Raw genomic sequence first — 19,308 nt, forward strand, 5'->3', positions numbered from 1 at the left:
ATAAATGGGAACATCAATGGAGGGGTGTGGTAACTGGCAGAGTTGAGGGGAACTATGCTGGCTTGTACAGCCCTGTGTCCTAAAAGATTAGAGATCTATAGATGCTAGAATGCTAATATATTTAGGTTAAACTGGGTCTGGCAACAGTATGGTTAACGTGCGTGTGGTGTGCAGTGTGAGCTCAGCAGTTACTGGGCCAACTGTCTCGGTATTTCTGGGAATCCTGCCTATTCACAGTGCAGGGATTGTTCAATTGCTGCAAAATGTACAAAATGAATTTTACAAAAATGAATTGTAAGGAAGGCCCCATTACAACGATTTTACAGCAAAGATGTCAACATCAATTTTTCTTTCATGCATAGCTAATGATTAAAACAGCATATTCCATTTGCCTAAGACAATTTATTTCATATTGGCACATCAAAATATTGAAATACAAAGTTATCTTTACCCTTTTTATTAATTGCTGCTGAACCCATACCATTGTTCAAACCAGGAAAAATAAAACAAACTTGGCACGAAATACTTAAAACAAAGGCTCATCAATATTCTCCAATTTGTCAACATCTCAATTACAGCACTGGAAAAAATGTAAATTTCATGTGCTCTAAACACTGAGGGGTCTATTCTCTTGCCAATTCACATGCGTAACTCCCATCAGCGTTAATGGGAGCTACACAAACCCATCAATAATAATAATACTTTGTACATATATTGTGCCTTTCATCTAAGGCTCTCAAAGTGCTCTAGGAACAAGGGAGCTGCTTCCTAGTCTTTACTCTGGCAAAATACACATGAAATACAAAGCAGCTTTTGACTCAGCAGGTACAGAATCAGGGACCCCCCTGTCTTATTATCAAGCCCCATTTTACTGATGGGAAGCCAGACACAAAGAAGGCCAGTTACTTCCCCAAAGCCCCAAGTCTGCACCCTAATTCTATCCTTGAAAAACCAGATTTCCTTCCTCATTCTAATGAGACTAACAAGACAAACTCCCTCCCTTTGGCTGCTTTTAGCAAGAGAAATCAGAGTGAATGAAAAGTCTGGTTCATATTTATATAGTTTACTGCTAGGCATGTGCTGTTTGAAAGATAAAGTCAGGTTTTACATTTTACCAAGTTTATTTATTACAATATTTTAAAAATTTGATGTTTTCTTTTTTCCTCCTTTCGGTTTGTTGCACAAACACTAAGGAGGAAAAGATGACCTTTCACCTGTGTAACTGTAGCTCTTTCACTATCAGGTCATAAAATGAGGTATTTTTAGGTTCCAAAGCAAAGATTTGTATGAATCGTTATAGCAAAAATATTCACAAAAATTACAAAGCAACATAAATGCATGTATTGTTTTATAGCATATGGCTATTAAAGTTTAATTTAAAATGTGTATGAAAACATTGTATTTAGTACAATTCATCCCTATTTTTTCTGTTTATCATAACTTGTTTTGAAACTGAGTCATTTTACAGTTTTCCATATGCCTGTTGTGCTAATAAATTCTGAATAAGCAAGAAAACTCTTTGATAAACTATGAACTTGGTTTCCAATGAAACATTATAATATATTTAATACTAAGAACATAAATTTTCCTCCTCGGTTTTCCATTATACATCAACCCCAAGATTTAACCTAGGATAAGCATATGTGAATTCAGTCAATATCTCTGTTGACTTTGCCCTGAAGCAGATAATTAATCTTTCCCCTTGAAAGCTATTCTGGACAATTCGGTGGGACAAAATATCAAAATATCTTGAAAACGTGTTTTAAAGACTAATATGGTCATGTGTATGACAAAATACACTCAAAGTCTGGCCTTCAAAATATAGAGTTTACTGTAAAAAAAAAAAAACCCAGAATATTCTTATACATGTGTTTTAACCGCTTTATACAGTAACGCAGTTAAGAAATTCTCCATGCCAAGGCAGTCACCAATTTACAGGAATCATAACTTTTTTCTCTCAACTCTGATACAATGAAGTGACTAACTTCCTAGTACTCATACACCTAAGCTACCATGTCCTTTCTTTAATCCCACAGAGATATGATTAAAGGAACAAAATCCTACAGGGATCAAATCCTTCAACATCAGATAAGTGGGTGCGGCTACCCACAGCATAGAAGGTTGTGTGCCTTGTTTTCACCAGTGTATGTCTCAGAGCTCTCGTCTTTCCCGGCCAAAAAGAAAGAAAAGCAAAAGCAAAACCAAAAACAAAACAAACAAAAAAACCCCACCACAACAACAAAAATAACCGACAAAACAAAACAAAAAAAACTAACCAAAATGATAAAACTTCATGTTTTGGCCATTGCACTATTCCCTGCTCCAAACCCCAGGGTCTTCTCTCTCTCCAGCCTCCTCTTCTCTCTGGCCCTTTCCTGCTATCTCCCTTGCCATAACTCAACTAACCCAACAGAACCAGTCAGTTTTAAATTTCAGTTGGGACCTTGGTGACCTGTTAATGAATCTACAGAGAGGAGAAAAACTCACAGTGTTGAGTTATGCCTGGTGTTGCTCACTGACTTGGAGTCAGAAATGCTTGAAGCGTTAACGTAATTGCAAGAATGTGAAAAATGAAGCGCAGGGCTCCTGAGCAAAGTGAAAGGTCAAAGTGAGCCTCAAACACAAGAAGTCTCTGGAAGATAGCCTCATTAGACCATTAAGTCTGCTTCTCCTTTCCCCCTCTTTTGTACAATGTTTAGGGTGTTTTGTTTTTATTAACAGATGCATTTCGCCCTTTATGTTGCCACGATTTGGGGTGGTAGAGAGAACGGAGTCATAGGAAGCTTTCCAGGTTTAACCACACTGAGAAGTCTACCACCGTGACATGGAAACACAATTAAGTCATTGCATTACAGATCCATGGACGCTATGTACAAGCACTCCCTTCAAAGTGCCTTATAATTTAGTTTTCTTTTACACACAATCTAACTGGACTAATAGAAACAGTATATAAAACAGTATATATTGTACAGATACAATTTACAAGTTCTTCCACCATTTACCATCTGATAATATTCATCTCTGTGTCAGTTGCAACTTGCTTAAACCTAGATTCTAATTTGGACCCATTCACAGGTGAATGGCATCCTAGAAAGGACCTTTTTCTAGACTCTTCTAGAATCCCAGGAATGCAAAATCCCTGGCCAGAAACTTGCAGGAGGGAAGGCACACACCCTACATCAACAACCCCTTTTAAATGGCATATATAACTACAGCTCAAGCTGTTAAACTGTCCTCTACTTGGAAGCCTGTCTAATGCTTAAATATTGTGGCCATAAACACAGTCATAATAGAGATGAAATAGACCTAGGAGATCAGACACCATCTAATGTAAAATATTAAAAAGTAAAATCTATACACTTTCCTGGCCCACATTCAATAATGTATCTTCCTTTAAATTATCATTTTAGCCATAGAAGAGTCATCCCTACCAACATATAATTGCTCTCTGTGCAATAGGTGAGTTTTAAACGGTAAAATTTATTCTAAATTGCACTAGGCTTCTTCAACATCTGCAGTTGATGTCCCCCTTGCCCTCCACTTATTCCAATTTTTAGGACTTGTGACAAAAGTCACCATGTTAGCTGAATGGAAATAGGGACAAAAAATCCTCTAAGAATTTCAAAATCCATCTTCCAAGATAAGATTCCATAGAAAATTCCTGCAGTATTTCTGGAGCTAATAAGAACAGATTTTTTTTACATCTTTTGTGCTTTAGAGGCATCATTACTTGATTACGGAGAACTCTTATAGTTGATACTATAAGCAAAATATTCTGTGTAAAGTATAAATCAAACTACTGCAACACAGCAGTAACGTAGGTTTGTCATTCCACTTATATACACGAAAGTATAGATAACCAAATTTGTAAAAGAATTGGCAGAACTAATCAATTGTTATTTTAATGCCCACTTAAAGATCAGACAACTGACTTTGATTTTTTTTTAAGTAAGTTAAGAAGAGAAAATAATGTCTCCCTAAATAGCAGCTGATTCTACTCCCTAACCTGCTACCCTCCTGTTTACACGGATGCAGATGTCCTGATATCAGAAAATACTGAAGTTATTTTAGTCATGCCTACTTTGCACAAGTAAAATGCTTGACCCTTTACCTTGCTCACTGCTGTTGTCTCCACTCTGGGAAGCGTGGCCCCCGCTGGAGGGTCCTGGGGTGCCTGCTGAGTGGGTTGAGGTTGCGTCATCGTGGTCTCGCCAAGATGAAGGGTTCTGGTGTCGGGATGCCAAGGAATTTTTCCACAGTTACCATTTCAGCCATAAATGAGGAACCAAAAGGAAAGCCACAGAAAGAGACAAAAAAAAAAGTGTACATATTAGTATTTGTGGCGCTAGGCATACACACATGCCGTATGTTGTCTTTCCAGCAATAGGTACAAAAAGGAAAAGATGTTCTAGAACTTGATGTCGTGATGGTTCCATCAGTGTATACATTTGTTAAAGCCAATTGAAATATACACTTTAAAGTGCGTACGTTTTGCAAATTTAAACCTAAATAAAGTTAATTTTTAAAGTAAGAAAAAAAAATGACCTAAACACATAACAGTCATTTTTACTCTTGCTATCTTAATTAGGGTACATTCTTCCAAGAAATAGGTCCCAACGCTCTTGGATACCAAATACTTTAGAACATTAACACCTACAAAATTCAGTGACTCCCTTAAAATTGCAGGCTCAAAAGTATACGGGATAGCCCTTCACATCTTTCAAATGTATTGCCCTACAATAGCCTTACAAACTCTTGAAATTACCACCAACTGATTGATTATACAACCAACAGATGCACAGATATTAATCACTGTATATCAATACCTAACAAATTATTGATTTCTGCTTTAGTTTGCACAAACACTAATTTAAAAAAATGGAATACATATGAACTACTAGCCGTCTAGTAAACTAGAAAGCACTTTCACTGGAGCCTCACAGAAGCTCAAATGCACTGAGGAGTGCTTTTTCCTGGAAGAACTAACTTGTTTCAAAGGACATGTAAGGCAAACTGAGAGTTATAGCTCATGCTACTTTGCTGAGTATATTCTTCTTCTGTTCCTCCTCCCCTTTCCTGATCATTCCCAATACCCTGCTGTTGCTTAAAGGAAAACAGGAATTCTAATGTACAGGAAGGACTTTATCAGCACCACATGAAGGCAGGCAAGAGATGGAATTTCCTCTGGCAGAAATGGAGAGTAGGAACAGCGTATGAAACAGCTTTAAAGCCAGAGCTGTACACTTGTCACCTGCATGTGACGAATCCAACTAAGCCCACAGACTCACTGGTGAATGAATTCTCTAGGGGCCTGGGAGGGGGAAATTATTTTAAAAATCAATCAAAATACACCACTTCTTCTTACTAGAATTGGTAAATAAGAATTCAGATAGATCCACGTGGGTATAGGCAACATGCAAACCTCATGACCATCTGAAAGTAACCTTGTCATTATATATAATCACCATTATATATTGTTTATCAAGAAAAAAATCAGCCTGTCATTTTTCTCAGCATCAACTTTACAATGTAAATATAGCACATAAAATGCTACCAAACTTGAAACAACAACAAAAACAAAAACTTATTTTTTCCCTACAGATCTGCTACAGACTGTAAATTAATATTGGGCATTTTTGATAGATGATGAAATAACCCAGAGCTCTATGGATTAATAATGTCTATATCAAATAATACTACTGGCACTGCCATCAGGCAAGCAATTGATTCAAAGTGAAAACCCTGAGCAGAAATTTTGTGACTATAAATACGGCACAGGTATAGATCTGTAAAATAAAGATATGTTTGAGAAAGTAGATTAGAGAATGAAATTGAGTAGAATAAAATAAAAACCAAGGTTTTCTGGGGCCTGTATTCATACAAAGAAATGCCTGTGAGCTCCTTTTTTTTTTTTTTTTTAAATCTAAGTTAGAAACCACCCCAATAGTTTCAAGCAAAAGGCAAACAGAATACAGGGTCTCTTCAAGCTTTGCGGCCTCTTCGTGTCAGCTGTTTGCTGGATGGTAATCAGATAAAGAGCTAGAAGAATTACACAGAAAAAAAAAAAAAAAAAAACACAAAAACAATAGCATGGCATGAGTTTTGTCCTGCAACAACACAGGCTAGAGCCCTCTTTTAGAAAATGCAATAACTGCAACACATTCACCTAAGCTAAACTTTTCATTGTACACAGAAAGTGCTGTTAATTTTATGCACTGCAGGCTTTTTATTAAGTTGGCTGCTATAAAAGCTCCTTACCTCTCATGAAAATTACAATAATTAACCACTAACACCTCAACTATGTTTTAAGGCAAATGTCATCCAATAGCTATTATATAATCATTGGAACGAAGCTAGAGCAAGTCTTTCTATTTAGACACTGTAGTGATTTGAAGGGATCACTCAGAAGGACTCGCTGTAACTGAAAAACACTGTGGCTTGTCCCTATCAGCTAAACTGGTGTTGAATTTTAAAGTCAGGCCTCATTAATTTATAATTCAGTGTATTTCTCTCAATGGTTTTCTAAAGAAAGTGTTTTTCTAAAGTAAAGGAGTGAAAGATAAGCCACATGAGCAAATGTTACTTTAAGAGCAGTTTGTTCTTCCAAATAAGTTGGGTCTTTGGTTTTCAATTCCACACCAAAATTTACTCAAGTTTGCTACCTAATTTGCCATTCCCTTATCTCTTCCCTCTTTTCTCCCTCACTCCTCAAAAATGCTCTCCTGAAAAAGTGTCACATTTATTTCCAGAGAGTGTCTCAAGTATTATGGTCTTGTTTGAGAGACTGACACAAGCTAAGGAGTATGACATGATATTCATCTAATTTGAAAGAAGGAAGAACAGATTACAACCCTCTGCTGTTTCAAGGCTAAGGAGTTACTCCAAGTTGTCTGTATTCAGCTACACATGGTGATGTCACCATATATACCAGGACAAATACTGATAATCTTGTCAACAAAAAATTGGTCCACCTGAGTCACGCAAAATTGTAACCTATATGGGCAGACAAAGTCTATTACCCTTAACACTGTTTTTCTCTTAAACTGAAATATTTGTTTCTATCACAACTCTTTTCTTCTCGCCACCTCCAGATAGTTTCCAAGTTTACATTCTTTAAGAATAACCGTCTGGCATTCTGCCAAATTATATGCAGAAGTTTAGTGAATCCTGAAACCAACGTGGCACACAAAAGCATTTAAAAAAAAAAAAAACACATGATGCAAGTAGAAAAATAAAGAGAAATGCTAGCTGTGTGCACGTGTGTGAGTGAGTATTCAGGTATATGCATTCCATAATATATGTCCATAATATATATTCCATAATATACGTTCTCCAGCCAAAAGTATCATGAAGACACCCAAGGGCAAGGAAGTGAACATGTTTCTATTCCCAATGGCTTTAATAATTGGGAGTCAAATATGGTACTCTTCTTGCTCTTACGTAATTGCGTTACAGAGCAGTGTTACCAGGAGAAAAGCAGTGAATACTGAGTGGAGCACAATAGAAGGAGATGGAAAATAGATACAAGAAGCTAGGTCTCCAGGGGCAGTATTTTCTATTTGCTGGGCTACAGACTCACAGCTGATAATTCAAGTTGTAATTAATATAAAAGCAGGAGACAATATGGGCAGAGCTTGTAGTAGCAGGGCCACAGGAGAGCGCTCTGCTGCTCTCCTCTGTTTCTCATTTACACACAGCTTTCCCTAGAAAACACAATTCTGCCAGTGTTTTCTCCCTTGAAAGTTAAAAAAAAAAAAATTGATTTAGCACCATCATTGAATTTTGCTAAATCTAGAAAAAAGCATGGAGAGGACAAGAGTCTCTGGGCATAGGAAGCAAATCATGTGTGCGCCTCTTTTGTTGAAGTTGCAGATCCGGTGAAATTGTAACATTTTCAACTATTATGGCATTTCCATGAGGGACCTACCTATAGGATAATACTTAATAAGTACCAGTAAGTTGGTGGTATCTCCCTGTTTAAATGACTCCACACAGCATATGAATCTGCTTAATGGGGTAAAATGTGTAAGGGTTTCTAAATAAATAAAAATCCGAGTGGGGAAGTAAAATGTATTAGACTTCAAGGAGAAAAAAAAAAAAGCCATATAACACATAAGTTCTATCCAAAATAACTGGAAACTCATTTCAGACCCCATATGAAAAGGTGATTCAATGGACATGGTATAGGGGAGAAAACATTAGCTCAGAATTAAAACTCTAGGATGCCACCTCTAACTGGCCATGTGACCTTAAGCAAGTGATGCTCTTCATTTCTCTGGCACTCATTTCCTTTACCTCTTTAAAATTAAGGAGTTAGACAAGATAATCCCTAGGGTCACTTCTCCTTCTTATTTCCATTATTAAAACATGCTTTAAAAATAAGCATTAGATTTTTAGAACCTATACAACTATAAAACATCAAGTGAAAAATTATATAAACTCGAAAAAACAGTAAAGTAATTAAGAATATGTGCTCATAGGTAGGAAGTAATAATAAACATACATAAAGATATTTTAATCAGCAAATGAGGCATACAAAACTAATTTGACTTCATATATTTAAACAATGGGAAGATATATAAACACACATAATGTTACCTATTCTCTATAACTTCATAATGTTTTAACTCCTAATTAACATTATGCAAAAATTATTTTTAAAAATAAGATGAAGACTCCTATCCTGGGGTACTGAAGTCTACAAAAGTTAAAAAATGTTAATTGTATGGTTTGAACAAATGTTGGAATTTCAACTACGTTATTCTAAAGTTGACACAAGAACTCAGGAGACCTGTGTGTGCTTTCAGAAGAACCTGGACTCACTCTTTAAAAATGTAAATAGAGCCAGGGTCCTTCCCTCATCTTCCACTCCTACCTCTCTATTAAGCTTTGGGAATTAATATGTGAGCAACTCTCAGGGAAGTGGCAAGTATCCTTTGCAAATGACTCCTCCATTTAACGGAGCAACTTTTAGAAAAGACAGAAATGTCTTGTATTGTGGGTGTAATGCCATGGTATAAAATGTCTCCTATAATTTTGAATTGTGTTGGGATATTCCGTAGAACATTCTGTACTTAAAAAAAAATGAATTCAAAAAATGTCAATTTTTAAAATCTGATAGTGAATGTCTAAGTGGTTGTCAAGCGCAACCTTTGTTTAATTTCATCTCATCACAGTCACACTGAAAACATACTCCAACTGCACAATCTAAATGATTTAAATAGTGTAATTATTCTTGATGGGAAATTAACAGGAAAGCTATCAACTACCAGAAACTACGCAGCAGCAGCAGCAACAACAGAAAACCCATGCCCAGCCAGGTTTCCTTGAGTTGGTGGACAAAGCTCAGAGGTAGAACTTTACTGGAATGGGTCCTCATAGGCTTTGGATAGCACACCATATAGTCAAATCTTATAGTAGGACATAATAAACTACAGAATAAAATAAACCATTCATATTATTAATATTCTTATCAAATCTCATTATTTCCTCTTTGATAGTCTATAGACCAACAACTTAAATCTATCCCTCTCTTCACTGTCACTCGCCTTTGTTCACGTGGCAATAGAATTTATCTACAAGCACTTGTCCGTATTCTATTAGGAAAAAGATTCTGTAGAGTCTCCCCTCTGATCTTAACCCATTTAAAAAAACTGTATAGACATAAATAAACTTGACATATTCAGAGATGCAGTAGAAAACATCAGCATATCTTCATTTAAATTATGGCTCTCAACATAAAAATTAAAATAATTTTTCTTTTATTAGTATGTTATTAAAGCCAGTCAATTTTAAGGCACCTGCCATTAACTGTTAACAGACATAATTGTATTTTCTTCCCTCTACTTAATTGTTCGAAGAAAATAAAATGTAGCTCTTTGTGACCATTAACTAGGAATAACAATATAATTGTATAACTACACGCACTTTAAGCAAATAAAGCTTAGCTCAGAGAATATATTCCAAACAAATAAATTTCATTGGTCTAATCTTCATCTAAAGATATGTAATATCTTTATAAGTAAACATGAAGTTACATTTCATTTGTCTGCCCTAGGTCTGAAGACTTGACTTAAAATTAGGCAGAATAATGTGGATATTACCTATTATTCAAAAATTCTACACACTAAGAAAAGCATGATTATTTCCCAACAGTTTTCAAGTTAAAAGTTTTTTTAAAAAATTGCTTTCTTGACATGTTTATTTTAAACATGATGAATCTGAATGTCTGGGAAACTAACATAAACTGCAGCTGAAAAACAGTTCTGTTTCCTTTGATTACATATATATATGTATTTTTTTCTCCCCAATATTCAAAAAAATACTATAATAGCTATTTCCCACATATAATGATTATTCTTATGTTACAGTAAGAGCATAAGATAAAATAGATTATAATATTCAAAATATAAGCATCCATTATGAATTTATTAAACAAAACAAAATAGTAGCCACTGCTGCACATTTCCTTTTCTATTTATTTCCAAACTTCTTATCATTATGCCTATCATATGTTAAGTGTTAATAATAAATGCACAAATTCAGTATCCCCATTGAATGTGAGAAATAGAAGATAAGATTATTATGATTGTCTTCCTTTAATGCATCTATGTTATATGAGATTATTTATATAACTTTATAGAATGTGAAATTAGCATGATTTACTAAGTAATAATGTATAAAATTTATTCTTAAAAGTCTGTCATAATACTTGCTTTGAATGTCTTTATATCCCTTACTTTTATTCATTTACATTTTCAAATTCTTTAATAAGAATATTGAAAGCTATTTTGTATCTGATACATTGCTTCTGATGCTTTTCTCTCTGCTTTCTACTACACAGAATTTACACACTTATTCTTTCTTTTCATTCTCTCTCTCTGCCCGCTCCTTCCTTAAACACACATACACACACACAATGTAGCTTGATACCACTTAATAAGGATAGAGGTGTATGTGTTTGGGGGGTGTCAAACAGCTGTCACAAACTGTCACCTCCACAAGAGAAACCTTGGCACACAACAAATTAAACTACACTTCTTTTTTAGCTGTCATTATTCATAGCCAATAAGTTGAAATGCTTTCAGCATTTCATGTGCAAATAAAACCACGAGGAAGCTCAGTAGATCAGAATAGTGGGCCAACAGATAAAACAGAGAAAACAACACGCTGTCTGGGTCCTTCTGAAGTGCCTCATCGACACCCCTGCACCAGTGTTCACCAAATGAGATCCAGCCTGGGGCAATGTATTAAATATGCATATCAAAGCAAATGAAAAAATAAACCTGAAGATTCAAATAGGACACATTTACATGCTGAAAATGTCCCACTCATACCACTTTTCAGGTAGTGGCTATGTGCTATTTTCACTTTTTTGTGGCTGGTGGGGGGGGGGCAGGTTGAAGGAGGGCAAGTTTGTAGAAGAGGCTGAAAAGCATATGAGGATTTGCTTTGGAGGGGGAAGCCTGGAAATGAACACAATCAATACACCTATGGTACAAAAGTCTCAAAAATAGTGAAAACTCTCCAAGGTTTTCTCTCATGCCCAGCATAAAATACAAGTCTGTGGCAAATCTCTCCATTTCCCATTTGGTGTGCTGGTGGAACAAATTATTGCTTCCTTTCAAAACAAATAGCAGGAGGCTAAAGTAAAAATGTTATAGTGCAGATCTCTAGGAAATAAAGGGCTTTAAATTATGACACCCAATGAGGTGGCAAGCCCTGATGGGTTCAAAATAAATCAGTTGTCATATTTACTTGATTGGGGGCCTGAAAGGGGAGCAACAAATGTTACAGTTGACTCTTTTATCCAAAGATGATGATTGTTAAATTATTAATGCACTCTACTCTTAGGTACAACTTCCTTCTTGAGTGTATATTTAAATATTACAATACTTCCATAAAATGATATTGTCTATCAGCCAATCTAAACACCCTAGTTTATTTTTTCTGTGTAAACATTAGCACGCTCTAGCTCTCTACATCCACTGGAGAAACAGTTGCCAAGAAACTGTTCTAGAAAACCAAGTAGTTGGGACCCCTAGAAATATCATTTAAAAAGCTTTTGGCTGCAGAGAACTGTGAACCTCTCATTTTGCAAACCATGTAAATAGATCCCTCCTCTTTCTCCCAGTAATGTAAATAAATATGAATTTAGAAACAGGAAGCAATGAAAATAAACAAATAAAAAACCCCAGCAAAAATAAATATTTCTGAGGTAGTGTCATGCCTCATGGACCACAACCACACATTGCTGAGCCGCAGATCGGCAAATAAACTTTCCATAGCTGCTGCTGCATCCTTTTGATTTCATTTAATACGCTCAATATGCAAAGGAGCTCCCCCAAGTTTCCCCTGCTCAGCTGAAAAAAGGTAAGGGTAAAGAGAGGCAGAGGAGCCTTCAACACCATAGTATTTATTCTGTCTCAGAACTGGACATCCTAGACTGAGGTTTGCTTTTCTTTTTCTTTCTCTAACTTTTGTTCTTAGGCAGGCTTCCCATACAAGCGCAAAGGTTAATTATTAAAATCTATCACTGCATATTTTCAAAACTTTTTGTGGGTGAGAGGAGAACCTCGCAGAAGGTTTATTCTCAAGTCACCTCAATTCATTCCTCTTAACACCCAGGAATTGGGGTGGTGGGGAAGAGGTAAACAAACTGCCTTCAAGCCTCAACACCTGTTTAACTCATACAGGGCATTAAATTAATATTTCAGCCAAAAAGTTATTAGACTACAGCCCATATCATTTAGGTTGTGAGTTCAATTGAATATAATCTATAGACACCCTGTCCCCCACTTCCAGGCTTGAGTTCCTATAAATAAACTGCTGTTCACACCCACTCTTTAACCTCGCCACTCTTGCCTTTCCTACCAGCTGCAATCTTTCTTCTCTTTGCTTCTTTTTCAAATTTTCAGTCTCACTACATATGCTTTTTTTTTTTAAGCATCAGACTTACTAGATCAGTTCCAAAATAGGATTAAAAACACAGAGAATAGAAAGAAATCTCCTTTCCTGGCCTGACATACACAGTCATTCCTTACTATACTCTTCATCCTCATTCACCAACTGTTAAAGTGTTAAAATTCAACCACCAACCTATGGTTACTCAATCATAATTCCCTTCAGCTTTCTGTAATACATTGTTAATAATTGGTTCATCAAGGTTACTGTCTTTTATTATGAAGATGCTTCAGGCACTTGGCAATAAGTCCATATTCTGACAATAAGTTTCTATAGAGCAAAAGCCCTCAGAATTGTAATGTGTTCATTCACTCCTTCTTTTATTTCTAATGCAATGTAAGATTGCCAATAATTCTCATGATTGTCATCTCTTCGAGAGACTGGGAAATCAGCCTTCACTCCCCAATTCTCTATTTCTTCTCTCTTTCCCTCTCTCTCTCTCCACACCCCCCCAGACCTGTTCAGTTAACTCCTTTGCTTCTTTCTATTCCTGCTGCATTTATTACACAGAATTGAGAAGCAAAAAAGACAGTGGTCACCACATCAAACAGAATTCGCTAACACACAAGTCACCAAACCCAGGAAACTTTACACATTAAGATCACAAATCACTCTATCAACTCCCTGGATTTTTGGTTCTCAACATAAACAGGAGGAGGTCCAAGAAAAAGGAAACGAAGATGAAGAGTATGGCAGAGGTAGTAAAAAAGAGAGGAAAAGACCCCCCAAAAGACCAGATCATTTAAAAAGAAAACTAAGTAAGTGGAGTTAAATGTTAAAACAAGTTTTAAAAAATGCTTTGCCCAGCAGCCTTAAAAGAATGCCAAAGGCTCATAGACTTACATGGTCAGCGAGATTTGTGGAGGAGCCTGAAAGTTCTTCGTGATCTGACTTGGAGCTGCCGTCTCTTTCATCAATGACAAGGTCGATGGGCATTTTCCCCTTCAAACAGCTAATGTACCGGTGGCAGAAGTTATCACACAGTTCATGGACCTAGAAGGAGGGTCATGGTGGAGGGGTTCAGCTCATGTTGTTATTGTTTTGTTTCATTTTTAAAGAGGAAAAATATCAGGTTGCAAGGTTACATTTGGAAAGAGCAACAGTGTGATGTCTTCCAAACTAACTCTAATTAAGGGGTGTAATAGTTGAAGTCGAGGAAACAATAGAGCAATTGTTGCAGCAGATATTATTCTCCAGAGACTTCCCTGAGCAACAAGTTACGATAAAAGAGAGAGAAAGAAACAGGACTGGAAATAACTGGGTTCAGATTTGGGAGTCCAGAGAGTTAAATCTGATTTGATAACAACACCAAAACATTAGAACACTGGAACTGGGGAGAGCATTAACATTTTCAATTCAATAAGTTAAGAGTTTTGTATGTTTCCAGGGGGAAGTGATTGAGCTGCAGGAGAGCAATGTAAAGATACTCCAGCTAGGATGATTCCCTCTGCCTGCAACCTAATGCAAACTCTGGGCCGAGGGTGAGCTGAGCTAATAAAGACACAGCAGGCTTGAGTGTCCAGTAACACAAATGGTTTGCTGCATTTCAAAATAATCCTGACTGCCTAGGGGGAAACTTGGGGAAAGGGAGGCTACTTTAAAAAGCAGAGCTGTCCTGATTCCCCCATCCTCTGAGCCTCTGGGTTGAGGAGCGATCTGAAGGAAAGACATGGTTACATGCTCAGAATCTCCAGACTGGAGGTTGGAACATCCCAATTAAAATAGGAGAGGAAAGTGGCTAAATGAAGACGGGGAGTGTTATTTCCTGCTTACCTTTTCTAACTCCAAAAGATGAAACCTTAGTACTTGTATTGCTTGTATCATCTGCAAGAAAAGTTTAGGGAATGGAGTTAGGGCTCTGTAACTCGGAAGTCCTGACTTGGGGGTGGTGAGGGAATTGGGCTAGGGAGAAGAAACCGGCAGGTGGCCAGGCAAAACCCACACATCAAGAAATAGTCAGAAAAACCAAGTGATTACTGATCATCTCTGCCTCATTGGCCACGGGGTAGGAATCTGACTCAACCTGAGCCTAAGCATTAATATCTTTTCCCCTGATGTTCACTATGCTATTTGTAAGGACTGCTTTCCTTGGGTCAGGCCTTCTTTCTCCGCCCGAGTCCTCTTTCAACGTCCCCTCCCTCGACCTCTGGCCAAATTAAAAAGAAAAAAAAAAAAAAGTCGGTTCTCTGGATAGAAAAAGCTTTTTAGAACAGCATACCCTACGAAATCCGTCCTCACTAAAGAAGGAAATACTCAAGATGAATGGTGAGGCAGGGCCTTTGAAAGCGGATTTAAGTACTTTTAATATTGAAATCGTGCAAATTAGCAAAAGAATCGCACCTAAAAGTGGCCTGCGCCGGCCTGCCCCTCACCTCCCCAGCCCCCACCCCGGGCCCGCCCGCCGCCGTGCCAGCGGTTACATCCTTCGGGTTAGCAGCCCGGGGCTCGGCCGGCTGCCCCGGCAAACAGAGGAAATAACTCACTTCTCGCAGCTTACTCCCGGGGCGAGACCTGGGAAACATCCCTTGCTTGCGCTCTCAGCGCCGAGTCCCCCGTTCTGCCTCCTCGGGCTTCCCTCCCCCCGACGTCTGCCCCGTCCCTCGCTTGCCTTCTCCCTCGCCGGGGCTCTAAGCTGCTCCCTTCCTCCCGGGCTCCCCAGAGCTTCAAAAGAGGGCTCTGCTGGAACTCCCCCGAGCTCCGGGAGAAAGTGGGTGCTCCTGGGCATGGGAAGGGGCCGAGGCTGGGGAGAGCAAGGGACAGAGAGCCTTACCAAATTGTCCAGCTCTGGATTTGAGGAAAAAAGTGGCTTTTCGGCGCGAACCTATGAGAAGCAAGGAAAATCAACATGAATTACCACCCCATTCAAAAGAAGAAAATCCTGTCACCGACTAAACTGGAGTGTGAGAGTGGGGAACGGTGGAGAGGCAATGGCGGAGAAGAGGAGAGTAGCTTTGGCCAAACACATGAGAACAAACTGGTGCCTTAAATTAGTGGGGTCGCTGAAAAAGAATCAGGGCCTTCTGGTCCTGGCCCCATTAAGGGGGACCTGATACGACTGAGCTATAGCTGGGAGGTCAGGGCCATTCTCTGGGGCCTGAGTACCCCTAGTCCAGCCGTCCAAGAGGCCGTGGCCCTCCGCCTCCCTCACCTCCGCGCCCCGGATGGGACAGCTCCGAGAGGCGCCCAGCTTCCTTGCCTCCCGGGCACTCCCGGGTCCCTCACAGACCCTTTCCCCAATTCTTGTTCAAGTAGCTGCAGGCAGGGGAAAAGGCCAAGCCCCAGATTAGGAGCAGGTCAACTTTAATTCGAGGGTCGAGCCCCTGTATTCCTGCTTGGGGAGGGGGGGAACAAACACCCATATTTATCTCCGCTTCCAAGTCGCCTCCAGGCTCTGGGATGGGGAGGAGGCGTAGAGTGGACTGGGCCAGAGGAACAGATCGGGTGTCCCTGCCTTTTCCTCCTTTCAAGCAAAGCTCCGAGGAAAGGGGAGGGGTAGCGAGGGGCTGCAAGAGGATGAGTGGGTCAAGAAGGTTGGACCTGCTTGGCGAAGACCGCGATGTCCTCGTTGAAGGAGTCAGAGGAGCAGACGTCTCCGCCGGCCACTCCGGGTTCCCGGGGAGTGCAGGTCGCCAGCTCGCACTTCTCAAAGACCAGAGCTAACAGAGGAAACAACGGGTGCCTAACGGGCAGCGCCACGCAGAGACACACACACAGAGACGGGGTGCAGAGGGGAAGGAGCGAGAACTGTAATCAACAAGTTTGGAGGGTTTGGAGTCCTTCTTTAATACAACAGGCACGCATCACACTTTACAACCCTTCCTCAGTCAGCCGAGCCTGGGCCAGAAACAGAAAGGAAGAAGGGCCTGGCTCTTTCCCTCGGCTCAGAAGTCCCTCAGATCTGGCCAGAGGAGCCCCCGGTCACTTTAGTCCGCCAAATAAAAGCAGCCTCAGTCGGAACGCAGGGAAACATCCAAGACGCTCAGGCAATCTGGAGCCTGGAGTTTGACTCCGACTCACTCCCCACACTTCGGAGGCCGCCGAACCAACCCCTGCGACCCAGCCCTGACCTCCCAGGAAAGACACACTCTTTGAAATAAAAAATTGTTTTAACTCCGCCTTTTAATGGGCATTTCAGACGAGGCCGAGGACTTCACCTACACGCACACCGGAGTGACATTTCCTAAATGCGAGAGAGTGCTCTTCTAACCTCTCCACCCCCTCGCCTTATAAACTTGTTTGCTTTACTTCTAGTAAAACCCGGGTGTGGGGGCCAAAATAATAGGAATGTTAAGCGCCGAAGAGCTTCCTTCCAAAGACCACATTTCTCCCAGCGTTGCAGCAGACAAAAATAAATAAATCGTGTTTTAAAACTTGGAAGTGTGCGTGCGCGTATGCCCTTTGTGTTCCTCGGGGCGGTTTAGCTACACTTCGGGATGCTTGCGGCCTCTGGCTTGGGGCTCAGTTGCTGTTTACCCAGTGTCCCCTCCCCTCGTCAAGCCCGCCGCTTTCCCCACCTACCCTCAGCCGGAAGAGCCGGTGTGGTACACGTTTGAACTGTGCATCTCACCCCTCGCCGAGTGCTCTCAGAATATAAAATAATTTCCAGCCATCTTCCTTACTCCCCCCAAGAGCCGAGCCATGCAAGCAGCAGTCCCTTCCACCCCGCTGCACTTCAAGGTCTGCCCCCTTTATTTACAGAGAATTAAGAAGTGGGTGATTAGGACTTCCTGGCCGACAGAACCAGCCCTGATCCCGGCTCAAGCTGCATTTAGTGACTCCCAGACCCTCAGTAGGAAACAAGAGAGAGAAAAAAGAAAAAAAAAAAACACCCAAAACAACAAGAGCAAAGTTGCTCCTCATCGACAGGAAACTTTCCCCTTCGTCAAGGCCTCTGTTAGGGGGCCTGAAACGTCCAGCCCTGCGTCCTTTGGCCAGGAATCCTGTCCTTGGGGAGAAGGCCCCAGCAAGAATCGGAGGACTCAGTCACTCCGGGATGTAGGGTCCGGAGTGACCGGGCCGTGGGAGTGGAGGAGGCTATACCTTCCGGGTCTTTGACTCCAGGGGCAGAAGGGCAGGCCCCCTCCACTGTCCTTTCCTAAGGCAAGCAAGACCCCCACACACACCCCAGACAGAAATAACTCCCCAGTTCGTCGTCCACCCTCCCACCCCCCACAGAGACAAACATACACTCTCACACTCACACACAGTAAGCTGGGTCCAGGGGGTCGGTTTACCCATAGATCGCGTCCTTGTCCCGCTTCAAGGCGTCGTTGACAGCAGATCCCATGCTGGCCGGCATGACATTGGGGTGCGGGGCGTGAGCGCCGTAGTGCTGCGTGGCGTGGAGCGGCGGCCCGTGGTTCAGGTGGTGAACTGGGGGGATCGGCCGCGGCGCGTGAGGGTCTCCGTACATGGAAGCGGGAACCCCTACTCCGTCCATCCCGCCGTAATGGGGCAGCTCATCGTACTGTCAGAACCCGGGAAGGGGGAGGGGGCGCAGGAGGTGAGAGAGAACAGAGGAGAGCAAGGGGGGTGGGGGGAGAAAAAAAAAAGCAGGGAGAAGAGAGCGAACAGAGAAGTGGGGAAAGGATAGAGATGAGAGAGAGGAATAGAGAGAGAGAAAGAGGAGAAGGAGGCAGAGAGAGAGAGAGAAAGAGATGGGAAGGGAAAATAAAAATAAAAACAAAGTCAGAAAGAAGAAAAGTAACGAGCACAAGTTGAACACACAGAAACCAAACCAGCCGAAACAACGGAGTTGAAAGTTGTGGGGAAGAAATGCTTCCAAATTTTAAAATGGAAAAGTATGAGCCAGGAGCAGCGTGTAGAGAAGGGAGCGGAGGCGGCGAGGCCGGGGATGGAGGGGCGCCGGGAGGCCCCGCTCCCGCCGGAGGCAGCAGGACCGTGGCGAGCCAACCGAGGGAGAAGTGGAGTTAGTGCGAGGAGGAAGCCCCGGATCCCACCCCTAACCCCCCTTCGCCTCCTCTAGAGGATCCAATAAATCAAAAGGCGAAATGAAACAAAATAAAGAGAAGAAAAACGCTAATAATCAGCACGAGAACGCCGAGGACGCGGAGAGAGCAGGGCCAGTGCCTCCCCGGGGGCAGGGAGCGGAGGGGGGGAATAATGTGAAAGTTACCAGAAACATTATTTAGCAGCGGATTCCCTGCGTCCTTGTCAATTTCAGAGACAAAACAAGCAGCCCAGGCTAGTCTAGGCGGCGGCGCGGCAGCTGCGGCGGCGCGGCCCCAGCGGCGGCCCCGGCGGCGGCGGCTCCTACGCAGCCCGTGCCCGCCCGGAGCCGCGGGAGCAGCGGCGGCGGCAGCGGCGCGGCAGCGGCGGCGGGAG

At 41.1% G+C, this 19,308-nt stretch overlaps 1 protein-coding gene across 7 annotated transcripts in view; it reads right to left on the reverse strand.

Moving 5' to 3' along the window:
• The window catches only part of MEIS2 (Meis homeobox 2), a 202,300-nt gene that overhangs the window by 181,511 nt on the left and 1,481 nt on the right, over positions 1–19,308 (reverse strand). For 4 of the 7 annotated variants that reach the window (XM_012766356.3, XM_012766359.3, XM_012766354.3 and 1 more), the window contains exons 2-7: positions 18,198–18,430; positions 16,501–16,642; positions 15,734–15,784; positions 14,737–14,787; positions 13,807–13,956; positions 4,112–4,226 (exon numbers count right to left, since the gene is read on the reverse strand). In XM_012766356.3, the coding sequence (XP_012621810.1) occupies positions 4,112–4,226; positions 13,807–13,956; positions 14,737–14,787; positions 15,734–15,784; positions 16,501–16,642; positions 18,198–18,430 (742 nt within the window). Of the gene's footprint in view, positions 1–4,111; positions 4,227–13,806; positions 13,957–14,736; positions 14,788–15,733; positions 15,785–16,500; positions 16,643–18,197; positions 18,431–19,099; positions 19,238–19,308 lie in introns of those variants that run through there. The other 3 variants (XM_012766355.3, XM_012766361.3, XM_012766358.3) reach the window with 3 other exon arrangements.

Source organism: Microcebus murinus, chromosome 6 (genome assembly GCF_040939455.1).
Source record: "Microcebus murinus isolate Inina chromosome 6, M.murinus_Inina_mat1.0, whole genome shotgun sequence".
Classification (NCBI taxonomy): Eukaryota; Metazoa; Chordata; class Mammalia; order Primates; family Cheirogaleidae; genus Microcebus; species Microcebus murinus.